The following is a 22,076-nucleotide window of genomic DNA, read 5'->3' as shown; positions in this document are numbered from 1 at the left end:
CTTGCTGGTCGAAGGGCGTCTGCAGCGGTCGTCTTCCTCCACTCTTTCCTTACCTTCTCGGAAAAGCTTGTGCCACTCAAAAAACACCTGATCTACCCATGGAAGCGTCACCGTAAGCCTCCTTAATTATGTTGTGAGTCTGTTTGCCTGTTTTGCCAAGATTTACTCAAAATATGATCGCGTATCGCTGATCCAGTAAGCGCTCGACGATTCTGCGTGACGAGACGTTTCGACAGGGGTTCACAGTACAAGCGACCTCCTCTCTTCAACGGCCGAGAGCCGACTGCCGATTTTCCCCAGCATTCCCAATATCACCCTTTAACGATCCTGCACACGCAAACCACCTCTCGTTCGCCCGTTCGCCCAGAAAAAAACCAGTCCTACTACTTTCAAAACAGACCCTGTATTAGGGGACTTCTTCCTCATGGAAAGTATGATCTATCATCAGAAGCCCTCAGAAGCTATTTGGGCAAAGTTCCAAAAATTAAAAAAACTTTCGTTTCAGAAAGTAAAGACTAAAGCCAACTCGTTTACTGAAGACAAAATTAAACAAGCTACTAAGCCTTCTTGACAACGCAGAAGTATTGGCCTTGGCAATATTTTTCACCGTGAAGACTCACAAGGTTCCATGCCTGTTTATAGTCATTATTTCAGAAAGGGCACTTGACAACACTATGTAGCATGGTTTCTACGAGAAAAATTGAGGGTTTGGATTATTAAAAGGGTTTTGATTATTCAGGGTGACGAGTTGTGACGAAGTAGCTGAGTGTCTAGAAAGGCATAAGCTTTTGTTAGCATTTTCAGTTCGTATTAACGACTTGTACTATTCAATTCGAAAAGAATATCTTTTTGACAAGTGTCCGCGATTGTGTTGACAGGTATAGTGCTTTTACCTTCCCAAATAATTGTGGATTATCTGCGGACAACTTCATTCAACTACTACCAGTGTACCTGAGGTGAACGTATGCTCAGTGGAATGATGTCACAAGAATTCAAAAGCAGGGAATCCGCATTAGCTCGTGCCTAGCACCATTCCTAAGTGATATCGTAATGTGGCAGGATGCTGCGTGCCCGCTTTCGTGGCACAACCGTTTCAGAACTTTTCAGATTCGTTGGTGACTTTCTAATGGTGCCTTCGACTGGTCGCTCCCACGATGCGGTTCGGATTTGGCAAAGTGAGAGCCGCTCTAGCTCTGAGCGCATAGCGAGACTGGTCAAGCCGAATGGTCAGCAAGTTTTCAGAGCGAAAGCGCAGGAAGCAGAAAAAGGATGTAACTTCCGAAATCGCCACGGCGCTGTGGCGCCGCCGCTGTCGCTGGTGTCAACGACAGCTATCACACAATCTGCACCGCCCACGCCGCCGTCGCCGCTGAACCTGTATCGCTGCCCGGCGGAAGTGGCTCTGTCACGTGAACACATCTCGGGGCCGCTCCGACTTTTTTCTCGGAGCGCCTCAGAGCGCTCTGAGCTGGAGCCGGGCGCTCTGAAAGAACCAGCCGAATGTAGCCAGAGCGCGTGATTTCGACCAGCCGAACGTGCGGCTGCATCTCAGAGCGCTCTAGAGTGATCTGAAACGACCAGTCGAAGACACCATTAATTTTGCGGTGTATGACAAGGAATCGCTTTCTGCATGTGTGACCAAGCATCTAAACACGTTTCAGAGTGCTTAGCACTATAAGAACTGACGCACGAATTACCAGAAGAGCGTTTCAACATATTTTGAGATCTAGGGCTTCATTTTTCAAGCAGACGTGTTTGTTGGGCCTTCGAACCCAGAGGCAACAAACCTTTGCTCCATTACATCTCGGCGCACTCCAAGTTGGTTGAAAAAGGCATCGTAAAATCGTGCCTATCGAGCGTTCAGAACATGTCCCGCCCACATTTAGTCGGACGCGGCTCCAACGGTCAGGTGCAGCGCCTCTCAAGCGCAGGCTACATGCCATACTTGTTGACGTCAGTTGGCGAAGACCTGCTGAACAAATCAGTATGCACGCGGCTCACTTAAACGGATCAAAATAAGGTGGCAGTTATCCCGTACCTTCATTGAATTTCGCACAACCTTGAGAACATTGGGGCCAGGGCCGGCGTCAAGGTGGTCTTTTCTGCTCCTGAAATACCCTCCATAATTTCCAGGAGAGTCAATGAGGGAGACTCGCACGTACCCTGTTCAAAATGCCACCAAAAGGGCTTCATAGGATGCTCGAAGAACGTCGCATACTCCATACCGCTGACCTGTGCTAAACGGTCTAATGGTCAAACCTTGAGGTGCCTAAATGAGAGGGTACCGGAGCGTGCAAAAGATGCTTGAAATGGTCCGTGCAGCAAAATGATTAAGCACATTAAGAAATGGAGCAGTTGTGCTCCTAGGCTAGACAATGCATTGATGCTGGGCAGATACTCGACGCAGCTAGGAAGGGGGATTACCGAAGCTGATGAGATTGCCAAGTGCGGTAGCTCGTGTGTCAGCAACCCCTCAGTTTTGCTATAGAAAACTTTGTTATCAAATAACTGAAATATCTCGAGCTGCAAGAAAAACAGTTGCACGCCTTCACTTTGAGCGGTGACGGGATATCAGTTGTTTTGATTTCTTCCTACATTATCTTGCCATTCTGTTTTGTTGATATGAGCAGCTGCTGTATATAAGCGACTTGTCGGTCAATAAAATGCCTGAATTGTTAGTCACCTCTGTTCTGTCACTTCGTTTCTTCCTGTGTTTGTCTCTCTGCGCTGTAAACCCCTCCCACTAAGCTCTGCTATCTACCGAGCTTAGTAAACTGTTCGGCATACTACCAGTGCAACAGGGAAACAGTATCCCGCATATCTTTATGGCACCCACAAAGCTCGGCTGCTCGATCAGGTTTATGGCCACCCTGTCAAGACTAAGCTATGTCGACTTGTACGCTCATGAGCAGACCAGTTCTTCAGTGTTTATTGCTCCCATCGCCTTGACTAAGTCGTTCACCTCCTCGGATTTCCTTATAAGGACAAGTACGGTCGGCTCCTCCACATCTCCTCCCGAGATCTTTAAGGTCAACCTTGGATCTATGCTAGAGTGATCTCGTGCTGTACCATGTGCTGCCGCACAGATAGCTGCAACGTCTTGGACCCAAAAAAGTACAACTATTTGAAATCCTATTCAGGGAGTGAAGATGCTGCCGCCCTAGAAAAGATCGTGTTCCTTGAAACACCAGGCGAAGATGATGTGCATTTGGACATCGGATGCGGCCCAGGCACGTTCACAAAAAATTATCTGGTGGCGCGCTCCCATCCTTGCCAGAGTGTCGTAGCGGTCGACAGATCCCCTACCATGGTGGAATTTGCACGAACAAGCTCGGCACACGAAAACCTAGTGTTTGACGTATTCGACTTCTGCGGAGAAGACGCTGAAAGCCTTGTCGCCAGATATGGCCGGTTCAGTCGGATTTATTCATTTCTTACCTTTCATTTCGTGAAAGATGAACGCAAAGCCTTTAAGGAGCTGGCCCGTTTGCTGACACCAAATTCTGGCGAATGCCTCATCACAGCAGCCGTGTCGACTGTGCCGTATGACGCTTGGCTTGAGCTGTATTTGATGGAACGCTGGCGAGAGTCGATTCCGGTGAGTGCATGACATTTCGCTTTTCGTGTAAGACTTTGAAAACGTTGATGAAGTTATAAATACGGTCCTATCCAACAACTATGACGGTAGTTACCTCTTTTTTTCTGCCGTCGCGGTGGCTCAGTGGCTATGGTGCTCGGCTGCGTACCCGAAACACGCGGGTTCGATCCCGGCCGCGGCGGTTGAATTTCTTTGGAGGCAAAATTCTAGAGGCCCGTGTACTGTGCGATGTCAGTGCACGTCAAAGAACCCCAGGTGGTCGAAATTTCCGGAGCCCTCTACAACGGCGTCTCCATAGCCTGAGTCGCTTTGGGACGTTAAACCCCATAAACCAAACCAAACCAGTTACCTCTTTTGTCCATATTTCCGGATATATCCTGTTACTGAAGTTTAGTTCAGATGATTTTTATGAAAGAAAACAGCTCCCTAAGGGTTGAAAAATTCATTGCTCAGTATTCCGCACTTTTCGGACGCCTAATTTAAGATTGAAGCAGCCTAATGCAGAGTTTTGGCTCACATGTCAATGCGGATTTCACAAGTATATTAAATAAGTTTGTAAAGTCAGTGAGCAAAACGCCGCAAAATTTATGTATGTCAATGTACTAAAACTCTTTGCTGATATAAGCTCGCACGGCAAGGCTTGATTTTTGTACCTAAAGAAACAGTGTTTTTAATCTGGGCGGTGTCATTTATATTGCGATGCAGCGAGGAGTTTTCCGACCTCTAGGATATGCTTTTTACTGACATTATTGTGCTACCTTGCATCATAAACGACGGGGTACTGCAAGCATATAACAGTGCCATTTTGTAACGAAGAGCAGCGCTTTATATACGCATTAGTTTATTAGTTGCAAACAACGCTTCAGCACGGCCCGCTGATGGTAATGTATGTTCTGCAACGCCCGCTCTACACTGCACACCCTTTGAAACTATAGATAGGCTCCCACTACACAGAGGCTGCGAATATAACCACATGAAATGATAGCATACTATGAGAATGAATTCAAACATAGCTGTAGGAACTTACCAGGTGCTGTTCTTGTATGTTTGGAACCAGCTCTAAAATTACCTCGTGGCACAGGGACGTTTAAAATTACGCCTTAACGAGAAGTGGTGTCCCCGATTCTTTGAAAGAAACGCAATAAACACAGAGCGGAAACAGTGACCAAAAAGCAACGATAAGTCTCATTAATAATGAGGAACATCAGACAACTTTTTTTTGTACCCCTGGGCTGTAGTCGGTTGGGCTCTTGGCGTCGTAATTAACCTCGCGCACTACATGCGTGTTCAGCAAACCTTTAGAAAGAACAAGTATTGAATAATAATTGTCCTCTGAATGACATTCTAAGTAGAGATATCTACAAAAATAAACATCGTATATAAGGCCATAAATCTTACCTACGGCTCAAAGTACATGGCATATCATTCACAGCAGTAGTTAGTGCTCTGCAGCACAATTTGTTGAAGAAGTAGCTGCTCGTTTTGGAAGGGAGTAGCTGCACCAATGCGCTTGCGCAGTTTGTGGATTTCAGACGACATAACAGGTATTCCTGCTATACAGCGATCGAAGGTTCTGAATTCCTTCCTGCTTCTTTTCAGGACCCAAGGCTACTGTTCTCACAGCAGTTTAGTTTTCACTTCGGAAAAAGCAAGACACAAGTTGAGTCTGATATCAGACTTATGGTCGCAAGAGCGGGACTACAATGTATTGCATTACATGTGTACGAAACAGAATGGCGTTTCCCAAATGCTTACATATGTGCAGGTAAGATTCACTAAACTGCCACCACACAGTCTTAATATGCGTGAAATGTATTTATATGCGATGTTTAGAAGATCTCTCCGAGCTGAGCGTGTCGTCAAGCCGCGTGTATTACTTTGGACACAGTGTTTTTTAACTTTAAGGCATTCGGCTTAATTGCGCACAAAAAAATCAGACCATACAATAACCATTCTCTCTTGAGACGCTCCAGCCAAGAAGATATGAGGCACGCATTTTGTGGAAAGAAAAATACTTCTGCTCTCCATACTCCTAGCATGCTTCGCGGAGCTCAGCCTCTTTGTTCTTTTTTCACGCTCCTATGTTTCCGTATAAATGACCACTTCGACCTTTGCTCCATAAAGCTGAAGCAATATAACGTCATTAGCCGCTCCAGTTTGCAAAGCCCACTCTCGTTGTCATCAGGCGAATAACATGCTAACTAGGGCATCACTGGATGCATATATTTCATTTGCTTTTTACAGTGGCTTGTACGTTCTTGGTCGTGTTTTTCGTCGTAGCTTGTTTAGCTATGTTTTTGTTTTAATTTTATTGCAGTCTTTGACATGCGTTGGTCGCATTGTGTAGTGAATAATTTCCCGTTATATTTTTTTTTACTCCTTTATCACATGCAGCAGCCGCCTTCGACTGGCGACGTGGGGGTTCGACATTGGTATAACATGTGGGCTGACTGATGAGAAATAAATAGAAAAATGAATACGTACATTACTAATTAGACAATACCCTCCTTGATGCAGCCGCAAGAATCACCAGAACCTATATTTGCAGCTTTAACAGCATCAGTTGGTATATTATTGAGTAACAATGTCCATAAACGTATCCGCAATAGTGCTGAAGTTACGGCTGTTTAAAAAAAAATTAAAAAACTATGCCACTCAGAATGATGCATAATAGATTCTAAGACTTCTAGTGTTGATTTTTAATGCATTTTCATGCAGTAAATTGTTTGTTCTCCGTCAGCACAAATTTCAAACACCGCGGAGTTGGCTTAAATACAACGATACTTATCAGGGTGCACGAGAAATGGATTAGGAGCGTGGGCTCAAGTTTACTGAACGCGACAGTTTTTTTTTCTGGAAGGCAGCGTACAGGGAACGTAATTTTGTCATTGCTACTTTATTTCAGATTCTATGGTTGAAGCTCTGGACTTCCGCAAATACATCTCACAGGAGGATATCGGCGATTTCAAGGCAGACATGGCCCATGCCATGAACGGTGCTAGAGCGGAGAAAGAAAACGAATATCTGATGAAAAGTATGATATATTGCCTTCACGCGCAGTCTGCCAGTGTGTAAATGAAGCATGGGAGAGCCGGATCCGAAGAGTATTATATATGACGAAACAGGTCTATCTCTTTCAATAATGCTGATGGACAAGATGCTGAATGTTCACGGCTAACGGCAGCGCAAGAAGGGTAGACGTAGAACAGACTAAAAAAAAAACAGGATAAGCTCTGATACATCCCGTTCGTTTATAGGTACTTCTTTCTGGCCAGAGTCCCATTCACTGTGGCACACAAGAATAGTTTTTTTTTAATTGCGCTAGGCACTACAGCAATGTTTTTGTTCCAGTTGAAACATCAGCCTGCTGTCAGTGCCTAAAATCTGTCGTTTTCAGTTGAAGAGATGCACCAGGATTGTCTGTATATCATCCATTGACTCTATTTTATATAACTGCTGTATTCCGCCGCGCTAACTTGCTGAATCTGGCTATAACGATTTGGTTGTGGTGCTTTAACCCGCATGCGAGGAAAAATATGTGGATTTTAATAAAAGTCCTAAATTACTCCGAATGTTTTTGATTCCAAGCAAGGCTTTCGTCTCATATGAGAAAGCATATTACTTATTTGCTCTGTGTTCTGGATGCGACATTTTTTTTTTGTGTCGAACTTGCCACCACCTCCCGAAGCCTGCAGTGTGGGAAGATGGACAGGATTCGCACAACGTAAAGTCATTGTGTGCTACGAATTTCTGACCGATGATGGCTGGTTCTTAGGTTGTGCCAGGAACAAAAAAAAAAGAATTGTTTAGCTTAGTGGTCCTTCGCCTTCCTATCCCTTTACCCATCTGTTTCTCATTTCTGAAAACAAGGGGCATAAATTTGCTGATAATTTGTCCCGTACACGACCTGCGCTGAGTTCATCTGCCTTAGACCTAAAGTAACCCATAGTAACATCACGGTTGGAGGCGGTGGAGGTGGTGGAGCGATAGCGGCTTCGGCCGCGTATCTGTTTTTTCAGCAGCGTCCGCTTCGGCGGACGCGGTTGTTGCTGCGACGTGCGTCTTTTCTCTTTCTCTTTCCTCAGATCTTTTCACTCTCCTCTATCTGCACGTGGCAGCGGTGGTGGCTCGGCTGGAGCCAGTAGGCAGGCCCGTGCTATTTCCTTTTCATCCTTCTCCCAGTCACAACAACAACATCAACAACACACCACGGTTCAACCAGACATTGTGAAATCCAGAACGCGCAGAGCACCCTATTGAAGCTTGCACATCGAAAGCATGGACTTCTCTAGTGTAAATCCATATCGGGCCGTCTCGTGTCGCATTCATGGAATGCTCATTCAGTGCCTGCTCATAAGATAACGAGCTAGATTAGGAACTAAATTGAGTAACCAGGCTTTTAGTGCAGCCTTATACTGGTAACTTGAGCCGACAGCGGACTCGCGTACCAGAACAGCATTTGTCCACCATAGAGCAATAATAGCAATAATAGGCCCCGGCCTCGTTCACGAATATTCCAAGAGCTTGGATGTGTAGCAGCGGGCGTTACAGAATGCTGCCTGGTTTATAATAAGACGTAGGAGTGCTTGCTCCCAATGAAGATATTTGGAGGGGTATATGCCCATTATTTGTCCCAAAATGTAAGGAGTTGTGTATAATATGTTGGATTGAGCTGGACGCTGCCGAAATAAAATAAGGGGTTGTATTTCCCTGCCGAAAATAGCGGCGTGGTTATGTCGTAATATTATCTCAGGGTATGGAGTGTTGGTTTAGATACACAGAACCTGGTGTACCGATGCAGCGACGGTTCTATGGGACGTTCTTGTAGAGTTTGAAGACAGCGTGCGTTACGCCGCGCAATTAAGATGTATCGCGTTTCTTCATCCATGCGTCTGCCATTTATGAATGCTAAATTTTGGGCATGGCGTGCCGTGCATATCTAACCCGTATGCGACGGTACATTTTATTAGAACCATTAGTGGCCCCAGAGAGACACGATACATCTTAACTGCGATGCGTAACGCAAGCTATTTTCGATCACAAGTGCCGTTCACATGAATGACGATGCACCAGCGAACGAACAGATCGACAGGGAGCTGAAACGAGTTTGAATGAATCCGAGTTTTCTACAATGCCAGAGAATCAGGACCTCGAAAAAGGTTGAACAGAGTGAAACTTGTCCTATTTAGCGCTCATACGTGAGTATCGCAAAAAAAGGAGCGTAAATATTCTCAACCGGGCACGGTAAAACTTGTTAAACAGGGGCAGGAATGCCATTTATTTTCCTTGCTTATTCGTGCTCTGATGGCGCTTTGCTGTAAAAAAATGAGCTAGCAAACTCCATTTCAGTTCTGTGGCCGACCCAGCACTGTCTGTAGGTGCTCTAGCCGAGAAACACTGCTTAAGTCCGTTGTTCAATCCATCTCACGCTAAGGTTGTCAGTCCTTTTGTCAGCTGAATGAACCTCCGTAAATAACTGCTTAAGTGCAATGTGCTCCACCCCTCTCAGCGACATTTCTTCATTTCGTAGTTTATTAGTAATGTTACTGGTACAGTCGATTGGTGAAATATCTGCTGCGCGGTACAGGTGGGCTGCAGGCATCATATTATGGGTTTATTTTTTGAGGAAAACAATAAATTTACCACGAACGCTTGTAAATAAAAGAAGTGTAGTTGGACACAGCTCAAGAACGTAGTTCTTGAGCTCCCTTGCTCTAAGGAAGCCATCCAACCTATGGTCTAGACCGACGGTCATCTTGTCACATAGTGGCTCGTTCTATTTCTCGGAGACACCTGGAAGCTGCCGGCGACATCGCGCTAGGGGATTAACCGTAATAGTATACGAAATGGTTGACGTCATTGGCTTGAGGCACAACTTGGAGAAAACTTTGAAACTTTTTTTTAATTTTTTTTCTTTATTTATTCTCAGAAACAGCACACAAACTGCTGGTTGGACACATAGCCTTTACGGCTAGTGAGGGGTCCAAATACAAAACAAGCACAATATTACTGCAGACCGTGTAAAATAAAAAAACTTCAAGATTAACACACACAATTGTATTCATTCCTACATTTACATGGAAATTAAATAGTGTTTTAAAGATGCCGAAAAGTTATTTTTTTCTTTAACTTCATTCGGGATTTCATTCCACACATGGGCTCCGCTGTATTCTAGGAGTCTCCGGCCATACATATTGTAACAAGGTGGTAAATTAAACAGATTGTTAGTTGCAGCTCTTGTTTGTTTCATTGGTAATCTAAATAAACTAAGGGGCAGGGGGTCGTTAGATTTTATTACATTGTTTACTGTTTCAGCTATCTTTAATTTATATGCCATTGATAGGGGTAAGATACGAAGCTGCTGAAAGAGTGGCCTGCTGGGGTATGTATTATTTGAATAAGTTATCATAGGAATAGCTCGTTTTTGAAGGCGAGAAACAGGATCTAGGTATGTTTTATATGTACTACCCCATGCTTCCAGGCAATAAGATAATTGACTGTGCACAAAGGCGAAATACAGAATGCGTACAATTGGAAGATCAAAGCAGTCCCTGGCCTTTAGTAAAACATGACAACCATAGGCTAATTTGGAGCAAATATTATTAATTTGTTCTTTCCAGTGCATATCAGACGCGAACAGGACACCAAGATACTAGTATTGAGGCACCCTCAGCAGAGTCGTGTTGTCGATAGTTAGATATATGTTCGTAGTTAATGTTCTTCCTGCGTGAGTGAAACACGGTGTACTTTATTTTCTCAGTATTAAGGGTTAGCCGATTACTTTTAAACCACTCCGAAACTTCACTAAGCTCTTCATTAACTATAATGTAACGGGGGGTTTATTACGAGGTACTGGGGCGACTGGAACGGCAACGGCAGCAGTCCGGGATCAGGTCGGCGAAAGACACACAAGCGTAGCGCTGGCCAAAGACTCTCGAGAGCACTGTCACCTCGTCTTCGTCTTTGCAAACCATCAGACGCATCTTCTTTAGCCTTACAATACATTTAAGTGCCTCTACATTTTTCCCTGTAAAAAGTAATGCAGTGTCATCGGCATATATTTCAGCTTTCGAATATTTCAGCGTTGATGGAAGGTCATTAATATACAGGGAAAAGAATAGCGGCCCAAGCACGGAGCCCTGAGGCACACCTAGATTAATGCTTTGCGGTAGTGAGGCTAAATTGTTCACGACAACATATTGTTTCCGTCCTGTAAAATAGCTTTTAATTAGATCACAAGTTTTCCCTCTTAAACCTTAGGCTTCCAATTTCTGTTGTAGTATTGTGTGATAAACCGTATCGAAAGCTTTTGATATGTCTAAATATACTACTATGGCCAGCTTGTTATTATGCCGTGCAGAATTTATAAGTTGTATTTTGTTCCTAAATGGAATCCGTCTGCAGCTGACGATGAAGCAGATTAGTGAAAGTTTAATTGCACACTATGAAGAAAAACACGAGGACTACGTGTTGCATACAATAAAAAATATTTTAGAGAAAGGGTTGAGCCGCCATGGGAGCATTTCCTCAGTGCGCTGGGGTGTGTTTGTGCTGAAATTCTGTATACAAGTGTCTCCCTGTTTTTGAGCAGCGAATGTTTTTATCGCACAAAATGAATATACGTGATGTAAGTTTTCTCTTTTTGTTGTTTTCATATATATACAAACCTCAGTTATGCATAATGCACTATCCTACGGAACGCGAAAAATTTTATTTAAATGCAGTCTAATATGAAAATAAAACTCAGGCCATCCTCGGTGGATCGTTTGAATTCGTTATCATTTTCGGTTACTGTTAGTTATCTGGCAGCTCCGCCTTAAAAGCTAAGTCACGCCAGCGTTTACCGGTTAATTGCCTATATGCTGAATCGGTCATTCTCTGCTTTGCATTCATAGGCCGCTAGGAGTCTTGATACCACGCCTGGCGCAGTGGTGCAGTGTTTTAGCCTTGTGCCACTTCCGCGGCAGGTGGCCTAATCAAATGTGGTCATCGGCGGGGCTTCTGATAACCTAGTTGCTCTTCCTATGCAACCTGTCGCGACAAATCGTTAATTTGCCTCTCACCTGCCACAAAAGATACCAAGCTCACAACCCGGTCAGTAGGTTCCGATTATGCCACAAGGAACTCACTTCGTTACGTGTCATGCGTGACGGCGATCGCTATTTCCACTTGTACAGACCCTTCTCATGCTGACGAACTGTAAAGCGAACGCTGGTGGCAGCTGACTTGTGGACTAGGGGGATGATCGACGACTGGTTGACGACTGGTTGTCTAGGTTATCACTGCTCAGTGCCGCCTGCGACTGTTTGTGTGTCGGGTACGGCAGTTGGGCAAGGTTTGTCGTGGCATTCCCAAGATGTGTAGTAGAGAGGGGTTTTCTCCACACCAATGACAGTAACTTCGGTAAGCAACTTAGGCAAGCATTTCGAACACGTGATGTGAAAACAGCTTCTTTTCATCCCATATACTAGTTGTTTCCTGGAGTGTCCAAGTGCGGCTGCAACAAACTAAATTCATAAAATGTGCAGATTTCATTCATTCCTGTTTGTTATACAATTAGACAGTGCTAAACATCTGCGGACAAGGTTAAGAACTAGAACTTAAGAACTAATTAAGAACTAGCACTTACAGCACGGGACGTGTCTGATCCAGCACACAGCAACCGCATTGAGCCAGATGGTACGGAGCTCCTTAGGGCTAAAATTGCAATGTTTTCAGTTAGAATCTTTTCATCTATGCAGTCATTCTCATTTATTGTAGCAGTCAAGCCGATACCGCATAAGAGAAAGACGCTTGACGGAAATAATACAATGCATGTCGGCACTATTTTACGTTAAGCAGTAATCTGCACACTGTCAGAGAAGAGTACCTTTATCCCCTTCACCAAGCTAGTGACAAAAATAAAAAATAAAAAAAAACCTTTCCGGAGCTAACTAGAGAAGGAGAGTGCCAGGTGTGGATTTTAGTGGTCCCAAATCCGACGGGCACGTAGCAGACGATGACTATAATTTTTCTTACTCCGAGCGATGAAGCAGTCGATAACTCCAGCCGTGGCCTAAGCTGACAGCGCCGAGGTTCTCTAGCGAGGAAAGTTAGCACACGCGTTTATAATTGGGCACTGCATTCATTAGGAGACGTCACCAGGGGACGTTTCGCTTACGCCATACTTCCGGCACTCCTCGCGCGCTTAGTTTCGGTCACGTGCGGTAAAAAAAAGAATTGGAATCCTTAGCGCTGCTGGGCTCTAGAAACTGAGTTTTTTTTTTAGTTTCGGGAACTGATATGACATCGTCCATCAAACTCCCAATTGTGACTAAGCACCCAGCTGCGATAATTGAAAAGTTAATTAGTTAGGTTTGGTTAATTATCTGGATAATTAAAGGAATTTAGCAATATATTGTGTCCGCCGGAGCAGAGAGTGTGATCCTAAACCTATTTTTTTGCTTTATTGAACCCAATATTTTCAGGAATTTTTGAAAGTGCTCGTTGAAACACCCGGTATATTTTTTGCCAGTGCTTGCGCTCTGGTTTTCCTTCTACCATTCTCTCACACTCGTGACGCATGTGTCCAGGTATCAGGTTTACGTGGATCTTCTCTCTGGCGGCTGTTGTGATTTATGACTTCCTGTCACTTGTGCTTAGTGCTTGCCATAAGCCCGGGCTCGCCAGGATTTCCCTATCCGCCTGCATTTTTTGCTAGGCTCAGTTTCTGTATCTCAAGAGCCCCACTACCCAAACGCGTTGCGTTCATGTTGTTGGTAGGAGGATTACGGTCGTTTTATGCCTGCCTTTAGGCTGTTGCCAATTGTCCTTCTAACAACGGGTCTAATCTATTAATACGGGAACATGTGGGTAATCTATGTTATGACTAGGGCTTAGGCTAGGTGCAGTGTGTCTTCCTCTCTAATCCCTTTCTAATGCCAGATTATCGTTGTAATCTTTCCTGAAATTTGGTTGACAGTAGGTTTTAAAGCCATGATCGTGCAGCACACATAATCCGTATAGACAAAATGAGGTGGGTGAAAGAGTATGCATGAAAGAAAACTCGTGCAACAAAACAGCATCGAACGGCTGTAGTGTTAAAATTATAGTCGGAGGCATCGCAGTTTAAGATGTTTTGCTGCGAAACGAAAGGTAAAGAGCGCTCCGCTCCGATAAAACACCTCTGATAAAAAAAGAAACAGATATTTACGCACTTACGATAAATATGTCGATAAGAACCAGTTCAACTCGGAAAATGTTATACACTCCGTACTGTTCTAGGCAAGCTTACCGCTTTGTATCCAATCTAGAGAAATAAATCATTTCGGAGCCCTTGTTGTTGCGCCGGGGCCCATAATTATTCAGCTAATTTCCCCATGTCGCTCTAGAGTGGTTGCGCAAGAATGGATGCCGAAAAAGAGCTTGAGCTCACAGGAAGTTTGTGGCACACAAGCTTCTTAGAGCCGAGTTGTTCTTTAAACGACGTACAAATTCTACGAAAATAATTACCCGAAACGACCATCGCAGCTGAACTTGGTCTTTGATGTTGCGCGGGAAATCAAAGTTTTTGAGAATCCCACATCGCGTAAAATAACTACAATACCACATAGACAAGTCTAATGTAAAGGTAGCAATAATCTCTGGGTTTTGTTGAAAATCGCGCCTCAAGAGCTGAGGTATTCATTAATACAAATGTTTCAGACATTGAATCTATGAAATCCATAGTAAGATTTCTCAAATTATACCGTTAGACCTCTGTCCCGTCGAGCAGCTATAACAGAGCGCTTACAAATTATTTACTTACTTGACATGCAAAAGCTTACAGCTTACAGGTTCGTAAGCAGTTGCCTTACGTTTCGAGTTCGATATGGCTTCGATCCAATATTTTCGTCAATTCTATTCAATCCTTGCCAGCAGCCTGTCTTCCTGATAAATTCCAGTGATAGTGCTTTTATGGACGAATAGCTAAGTGTACACGTATTCGTGGTATACAGAGCTGACACAGGACGAAGCAAGAAACTAGACAGGCCCTGACTAGAAAGCGGCGTTAATCTCAGAAATACAGAAAGATATGGGGCACAAACAAACATAGTCAAGCGCTGCACAAACAAAATGAAGTTAAACTCTCCATTACTATTGGTTTTTCTTGGTTGACATCATCCGTTCACCTTTTTGATACTCCCGTTTCATTCTCAATGTTTAATTCTCATTCCGGTCCATCTCTTGTCGGGTGTCATCTCTCTCGAGCTGAGCACGTGCCTTTTACTCTGCCCTGTTTTTGTGCACCAAATTTATTGTGTTTGCGCAGCACTTGATTTTGTGTGTTTTTGCGGGTGGCGCTATATATTTCCGTATTTCTCAAATAAAGGACAGTTGCTAGTCAGCACCTGTGCTGAGGCTTGCTTCATCCTGTGTGAGTGCTGTTTCTACCATGATCTTAAACCAAAAAGCCCAAATGTTCTAAGAGTGAAATGACGCTACAATGGAATCGTTGTACCAACTGCTGCTCTCCCTGGATAACAATGCAGCATATCACCATACACGCATGCCTCAGTAAGGACCCCATTATAGACACAGTGAGGCACACAACTCAAAGCACTTGAAACGTCCTCTATAGTCATGTGTACTCACCTCTGCTATTAAAAAACATCGCCTCATGGTCACATAGGCGCTTTTAGTAAGAAGAAGTATACTTTTTAGAAGTATAGTCATGGTGCTTGATAACCATTGCGCTGTCAAGGACAAGCAAGCCTTTCATTGCAGTGTGGAAACTTCCTGCTTTAATGCTTTTTGTGTGCACTGCTGGCACCACAATACGCTGAAAACACACTAAAGTTTGTTCTATTTCGTTATCATCCAAATATTCGCATAACAGTGCTTCTAGGACATCTTTTTACCGCAACATTTTGCCAGAATTATATGGTACCCACAAGAATCGGAAGGCTTGCACAACTAAACATGTGTCGCCTTTCATTCCTTGTAAAAAGGATGTGGTTTATCGTTTGCCACTGTCTTGCGGTAAAGAGTATATCGGGCAAACGGGGCGCTGCGTAAACGTAAGGCTCTTTGAGCACCGCAACTTACTCGGCAGTGACTCGCGTGACAATCTACCCGCTCACTGCCGAGTTTGCAAATGCACCCCCCTTTTCCCAAGAACTAATGTGCTTTTTGGCCACCAAGACAAGGTTACCCGGGAGCTGGTGGAAGCCTTCTTTAATAGAAAAAAAAGGCAACCAGTGCGTCACCGAACCTTCAGTGGCCCTGTCAGATATGAAATTCAGATACTTGGAACAACCGGGTGCCCACGCGCGCCGATGTCGTATAGATATCTCTTTAACGCAATGCACGTAATATGTTTTCCCGTGGTTATGACGTAAGCAGTCTTAGGTGGTTACTGTATATATTCTGTTCCGTCTTTCTTATAAAAATCAGTTGCGAGTCAGCGCTTCTAGTGTCTCCCCTCTTGTTCTATGTTCTCTGTCTAAGTCTGCGCTGTTGTTCCACCATGAATTCACACCACCAAGCCCAAATATCTGCTCTGCTACAGCATTATCTGAACATGACGGTCAACCATTCAGACAATACAGAAAACCACGCGGCTTCGCGCGTTGCCTTTCGTAGACTAGTTCCGTGAGTACGGTAGCGTGCTGTCGATTTTGTGAATATCGCCAATACAAGGCACATTTCTATGAATACAACCTTACTCCCACAGCATCACTTGTGACATATGAGTCAACTCGACCTTTAATTTCTTGCCATGTCTTTAAAAACGAGTTTACGAATGGGAAATAGTTTGGTTAAATCCAACTGCGAAGTCAGCGGGGTGAAACTGCCTGTACCTCCCAGCGGCCGCGAATTACAGACGCTAGCGTCAAATCCTCCTTCAGTTACGTTTTCAGCGGTTGGTGGCGCAACAGCCTGAATAATTTAGGTGCGAGGTTTTATGGGGCGGTCCAAAAACTCGTGACTAGAAGGGGGGCAATGGTTTGTGGTTTTCGGAGGTCTCATGTAGTACGCGCGGCGCGCTGCTGGAAAGGCTCGGTTTATCTCCCCCCCACACACACACACACTTTTTTTTTACCTCAGTAACGCTTTGCTGTTGCTAGATGGTCACGTGAGAGGTGAGCGGTATTTATTTATAGCTGCGATAAGCATTTTCGCAAAGAACACATCACATAGTTTTAATGGTTGCATTGAAATCTGGAACGTGCACTTTTTTTTTCATACGAAACGCGTTAATTAGTTTGTGATATATGTTCTTCTTCAATTGAAAAGGGGTCCTTTCTATGATATAAACTAAAGGAAACTGCACCTGATTCAAGGATCTTAACATATTCATTAAACATAAGACCTAAGCTTAAATGTGCTTTCATCGTTTGGGACCCGTATACAAAACGTAACATTAACGCACTCGAAAGCGTCGAACGCAAAGCTGTTCATTTAATTTTTTCAAAATGTCGAAGAACGGACTCTTCGGCTGAATTTATGAAGAAACATATTATTCCAGCACTCCAACTGCGAGGTAAGATTCAGACATAAATTTCTGTTCGTGTTAGAGCATAATAAGTTGCTAATGAGCCCATTTCCCTACGTGAAGCCACTTATCACCCGTCTGACGAGGCATCGGCGCGAACAGCAAATAACTTCATATAATTACAGAATTAATGCTTTTAAATATTATTTTCTTCCACATAAAATAAAAGAATGGATTCAACTGGCACCTCACCTAACGAATAGGATCGACTTGATTGACCTAATTGAATCTTGACAAACTGCTTAATGCTTTTGTCACTTTGAGTGGTATTTTGGGTTTTTGCAATTAAAATTTCTCTTTTTCTTGATTTCTGTTATGACTGATGTATCCCACTTTACTATTCTGCAATTTTAGTTCATTATTGTTAACCTTGACACGTTCACTATTGTATACTCGGTACCACTTTTTTTACTCTTGCCCCTATGGCAGGGCTAGCGCAAGGGCTGCAGTATTTTGTAAATAAATAAATAAATAAATAAATAAATAAATGAAATATAGAATATCTTCATTATCACCGATAGCGCAAATAATGTATCACAAACATAGATACGTGGTTACACACATGCTTAACAATTTGCAGCACCTCTATGCAATACAAGTGCACAAAGATAATTTGCTCGAAAATCATGCTGCACTGTCTGACACGGGACATTCATGGTAGTCCTGTTGGCATGACGTTATTTGGCAATGATACACACTTTCACGTAGTGCGCCCATTCCATGACAGCAAAATATGTAGTTAAAATATAGCAGAGTATATATCTTCTTCGCTGTGCGGCGCTCAGACCACAGACTCTCACTAGGTACATGCTCTGCTGTGTGTCAAATTTGATTACTCAGACTCCATATCCAGATAAGAAATTCAGGGGGCAATTTGTTGATCTAAAGTGCGGTGAGGCGAAAGCCTTTAGAGCGTTGTTGCTGCTTGTGTCAATGATGTGTGGTTAAGATGTTAATTATGTACACAGTGTTTGTGAATCTTAAATGCTGGAGTCACTGGAGGGCGTTTGGGAGGCATCCGTCTGATTTGACAACTTTCTGCAAACACTGTCCAGCGTCCTAGACAAGGAGAACTACATATGCGTTGGCAGGAAGTAGCGTAGCCATTAGCACGCTCGGCTGCGGAATGGAAGGATGGTGGTTCGAATACCATCATGCACAAAGATTTTTTTCAGGTCTGACTAGAAAAAGCGTGCCGCATATGCTGACGACCTTCTGTCGGCGGCGATGAGGCATTAAAGGCTTTCGCCTTAATAGCTGCCAGAGAGACGAAGTGGAGGCGGCGCTGTCCAGAGTGAAGCACCGCACTTCGCTGGCGCCCGGTAATTGAAGGCGACATGGAACAGCGTACACTTTCGTCGTCTCATGTAGAGGTGGTTTGCGAACCCCACCGCAAGCATAGAGGTCGCAAGCATGGACCTCTGCACAACTGCTACTGCCATCGACTCTAACCAGCTGGCACACAAGAGGATTGAGGGGGTAGATCGTCGGCGCAAGACGGAAGAGAGTGGGGCATCACGAGACACGGTTGGGTTTCGAAAGTAGCGAGCAATGAACTAAGCACTATCCAAGCAGTTGCCACACTCAAACTACAAGCACATCAAGGGAAACAACAACAATGTTATCGACGCCGCACAGCCAGCGATTGGAACCCAGCAGCGCGGTCTGAATAAGGAGCTCGCGAAAAGCTCCAGGGACGTGCGCCGCTGGCCAAGGCGCAACGCTCAACGGTCGCGGGTATAAAAATCCAAAACGGATAGGGGGATAGACGAGAGAGAGTTTTTCTTTTTTTGCAGAATCTTCTCTTTCTCTGTCCGGCCAGCAAATGGGGCGAGGATCGTTGAATTAGCCAAGGTGGTAGTGGCTGGCGCTTTGTTCTCAATCGTGAAGTACAGGTGGTAAATGCAATCAATTCAAAGAAGTTCCCATGAAACATGTGTGTATCTTGAAATCAGTCTTGTCACACCTCGTTTGGAATACCGTGAGAACTACCAGCAGGCTTCTTTTTTTTTCAGATGAGAAAAGACCTTGATACATCATTGTGAGTGAGAGTAGCAATGGGCATGGTACTATGGAACGCTTACTGATTTCGGTCCTCTCATGGCAGCATTCGCGAAAAGGAGAAAATTTAACCAATAAGACTGTCACCCTTCCTCAGCCTTCTTCTAGTCATCGAATTGTCTTGAAAGGGAATGTTACATTTCGGGCTTGCATTTGATTCCACATTTTTATTGTCTCTACTCCAAAACATGCTTCATAATGCTTCATTGGTTTTGTATCTGAAGAAGAAAAATTTCAGGTCAGGCACACACCTGTTTAATCTGGCAGCATATCCTGACGATCTTTTGATGGAACTCTATTTCTTATATATGTAGCGTACAGCCGGCCAAATCTCTAGCTGGCGTGCGCGACGGCCGCTTTTTCTGTGCTCCTGCGCTTTGGGATGAAGCAAACTTGCGGAAAGCTCAATATTGAGCACAGAATTTGTGAGCCTGTGCTTAAATTTGGTATTTTCGCGAGTTTTATCGGTCATAAGCTGCAGGACCACGACCACGGAAAACGCGGCCGTCACGCACGCTAGCTAAAGATTTGGCCGGCTGTACATTCGATGTCTCCTGTTAGAACTCACGTTTCCTAGTTCACATTCTTTAAAATTCCGGCGCCTCATTGTCAAAGGATTGCACCTAATACAGAAATATATTAAAGTTTCACTGAATTCATGTGAGTGGCTGATTTCATGAAAATTCCGCGGATCGTCACCTGCGGGTGACAACGTCAGGGACAACGGAAGAGAAGTATGAGGTGTCGCTTAAAGGAGTAAATTATTGGCGTGAGTTGCGCCCACAAATAACATAACAAATAGGCGGCGGCGCTGGAAACGAATGTGACCGGCAGTCGTCGAAGAACCGAATCGTCACGGCTCTCGGCATGGTTAGTTTAAAGGTGACGAAGTACCTAGACAGAAATGCAATCCAGGAAAGTCCAGGCCCATTCCATAGTCCATTTCATACACAGCAGGCAACGCTGCTAAAGCTAGCGCTGCCTGTTCGCGCAGGCTAAGTCCGCGCGGAAAAAGTGGTTCGCCATACAACCAAAGCGAACCCAAGCATATTTCGATGAGACAAATCTTAAGTGCCGTAACTGGCACCTTCTGGACTTCGTTTACCCCTTGCCACACTTTCGTCGTGCGACTCGTCGATATTTCGAGACGCAAAAAGTACACGTGGAGGTATGATACCGCGTACGCATGGCGGTAGCATCGCTCCTAGTAGCATCGCTCCTACTCAATCCGCGTACAGGCGTACGGGCAATACAGGGCGTTCTAACACTCTCGAGAGGTCTGTTGCTGTGTAAAGTGACCCCTGCTTTTTCCCCTTCTTTTTTTTCGATCTGAGGAGCGCCCATGTCGGTCGAAACCTCGGTATCGCTAACAGGTGCAGCCGCAATTTGCTTCTTTTCTTCCATTTGGAGAGTGCGCTCAGTGAAGCGCACTTTACTCTCGATGTACGTCGCTGGGAATATTTACTGCGACGCTGCAACCGAAGTAAAAAAAAAATGCGACCTTAGGTTCCAAGGACACATTTTGACCGTTAAATTATATAATCGTTTTTAGCGAAAGCAGCCCTGAACTTGCAAACAGCTGCCTACCAGCTATTCAGTTCGCAGAATGTAGAAATGGCGGCGCATCTATCTCGCGAAGTCCGCCAACTGCAATGATAGCTCTGCACGTACACGCCTTCAATGCACTTCGTAAGCAAAAGCGGCTTTATCACTGCCCGACGGCAGGCAGTTGACCGCAGCTGGCCTCTCTCTGAGACTGCTTTCTTCTTTTCCACATCAAGCAGGTATTGAAAGACTCCACTTCGGGATTGTAAAGTTCAGCAGTCTGGCACTTTACCCTTGACCATCCAGTGATTATAGTTCTTGTCCAGGCCTGCAGACCTGTTTATAAGCACCGAAATGACCCTGCTTCAGCATATGCTGCAGTGGAAACTTCCAGGCTTAATGGCGTCTTTGCAAATATTACTCTGTCGCACCGACCGCTGCAATATCTGGGATCCAAAGAAATTTTGATTTGAACTCGTATTTCGAAAAGGAAGACGCCAGCGCCCTGAATAGTACCACCTTTCTTGAAACGCTCACGGAAGATCACCTGCATCTTGACATAGGATGTGGTCCTGGCACTTTCACGAAAAACCACCTTGTTCCAAGATCATTTCCCTGCAAGAGGATTCTGGCCGTCGACAGGTCCCCTACCATGATTGAATTCGCAAGAAAAAACTCAACCCATGACAGAATAACATTTGACATTTTCGACTTCTGCGGCGAGGACGCTGGAGTCCCGCTAGCCAAATACGGTCATTTCGATCGCATCTACTCCTTCGTCACATTTCACTATGTGAATGACGAAAGTAAAGCTTTTGAACAGGTCGCGCATTTGCTGAGGCCCGAATCCGGAGAGTGTCATATCTTCCTGCGTGTCATGTGCTGCATTTGATGCCTGGCTCGATCTGTTCTTGATGGAACGGTGGCGGGACACGATCCCGGTGAGTACATACGTTTTTTCGCACTTTTCTTTTGCCGAAATATTTAGAAAACCCCATTGAATGTTGTTTTAGAGCGGTATATCTTATTGTCGTGTTCCTAAGTATCACGCCTTCATCGTAGGTGGCTGCAGAATACCTGTCAGCTGTTTCTGTTTGTAGGTAGCAAATTGGCGAGCAAAATATCTCTCTCTCAACGCAACTTTCTCTCTCTCTCTCAAAACGCGTTAAGGGCCCCAATAAAGTTCAGCATTGAAAAACGGGCCCGCGCCGCAAACCACCACCATCGTACGTTAGGGACCGGACAATTGCTACCGTTAATTTACTTGCTGAGATGCGCAATTTAGTGCACATTCGTCAGTTTATCATGATGCCAATTGCATCGTAGATGCTTGAGCTTGAGCGCGAGCCTTCATAG

At 44.5% G+C, this 22,076-nt stretch overlaps 1 protein-coding gene and 1 pseudogene across 1 annotated transcript; both read left to right on the top strand.

The window, feature by feature from the left end:
• Positions 1-3,027: 3,027 nt before the first annotated feature.
• On the top strand, positions 3,028-7,166 carry LOC149347186 (4-vinylphenol methyltransferase 2-like). The gene is made up of 3 exons (XM_089585518.1): positions 3,028-3,598; positions 5,198-5,363; positions 6,504-7,166. The coding sequence occupies exons 1-3, from the start codon at positions 3,071-3,073 to the stop codon at positions 6,671-6,673; spliced, it is 864 nt and encodes a 287-aa protein (XP_089441644.1). The 5' UTR covers positions 3,028-3,070; the 3' UTR covers positions 6,674-7,166.
• A 13,953-nt stretch (positions 7,167-21,119) lies between these two features.
• LOC149347185 (4-vinylphenol methyltransferase 2-like) lies at positions 21,120-22,076 on the top strand (annotated as a pseudogene).

This window comes from Amblyomma mixtum, chromosome 4 (assembly GCF_055824585.1).
Source record: "Amblyomma mixtum isolate Tamu chromosome 4, ASM5582458v1, whole genome shotgun sequence".
Lineage (NCBI taxonomy): Eukaryota > Metazoa > Arthropoda > Arachnida > Ixodida > Ixodidae > Amblyomma > Amblyomma mixtum.
Note: the sequence above shows the minus strand (reverse complement) of the source record. Positions and strands in the feature narration are given on the sequence as shown.

What these genes read in the sequence shown, in the direction of transcription:
- LOC149347186 (XM_089585518.1), top strand. Translation starts at nt 3,071, where the DNA reads ATGTGCTGCCGCACAGATAGCTGCAACGTCTTGGACCCAAAAAAGTAC. An exon ending in GCTGGCGAGAGTCGATTCCG is followed by an intron (nt 3,599 to 5,197) that starts GTGAGTGCATGA and finishes GCTTCTTTTCAG; the next exon opens with GACCCAAGGCTACTGTTCTC. An exon ending in AAATGCTTACATATGTGCAG is followed by an intron (nt 5,364 to 6,503) that starts GTAAGATTCACT and finishes ACTTTATTTCAG; the next exon opens with ATTCTATGGTTGAAGCTCTG.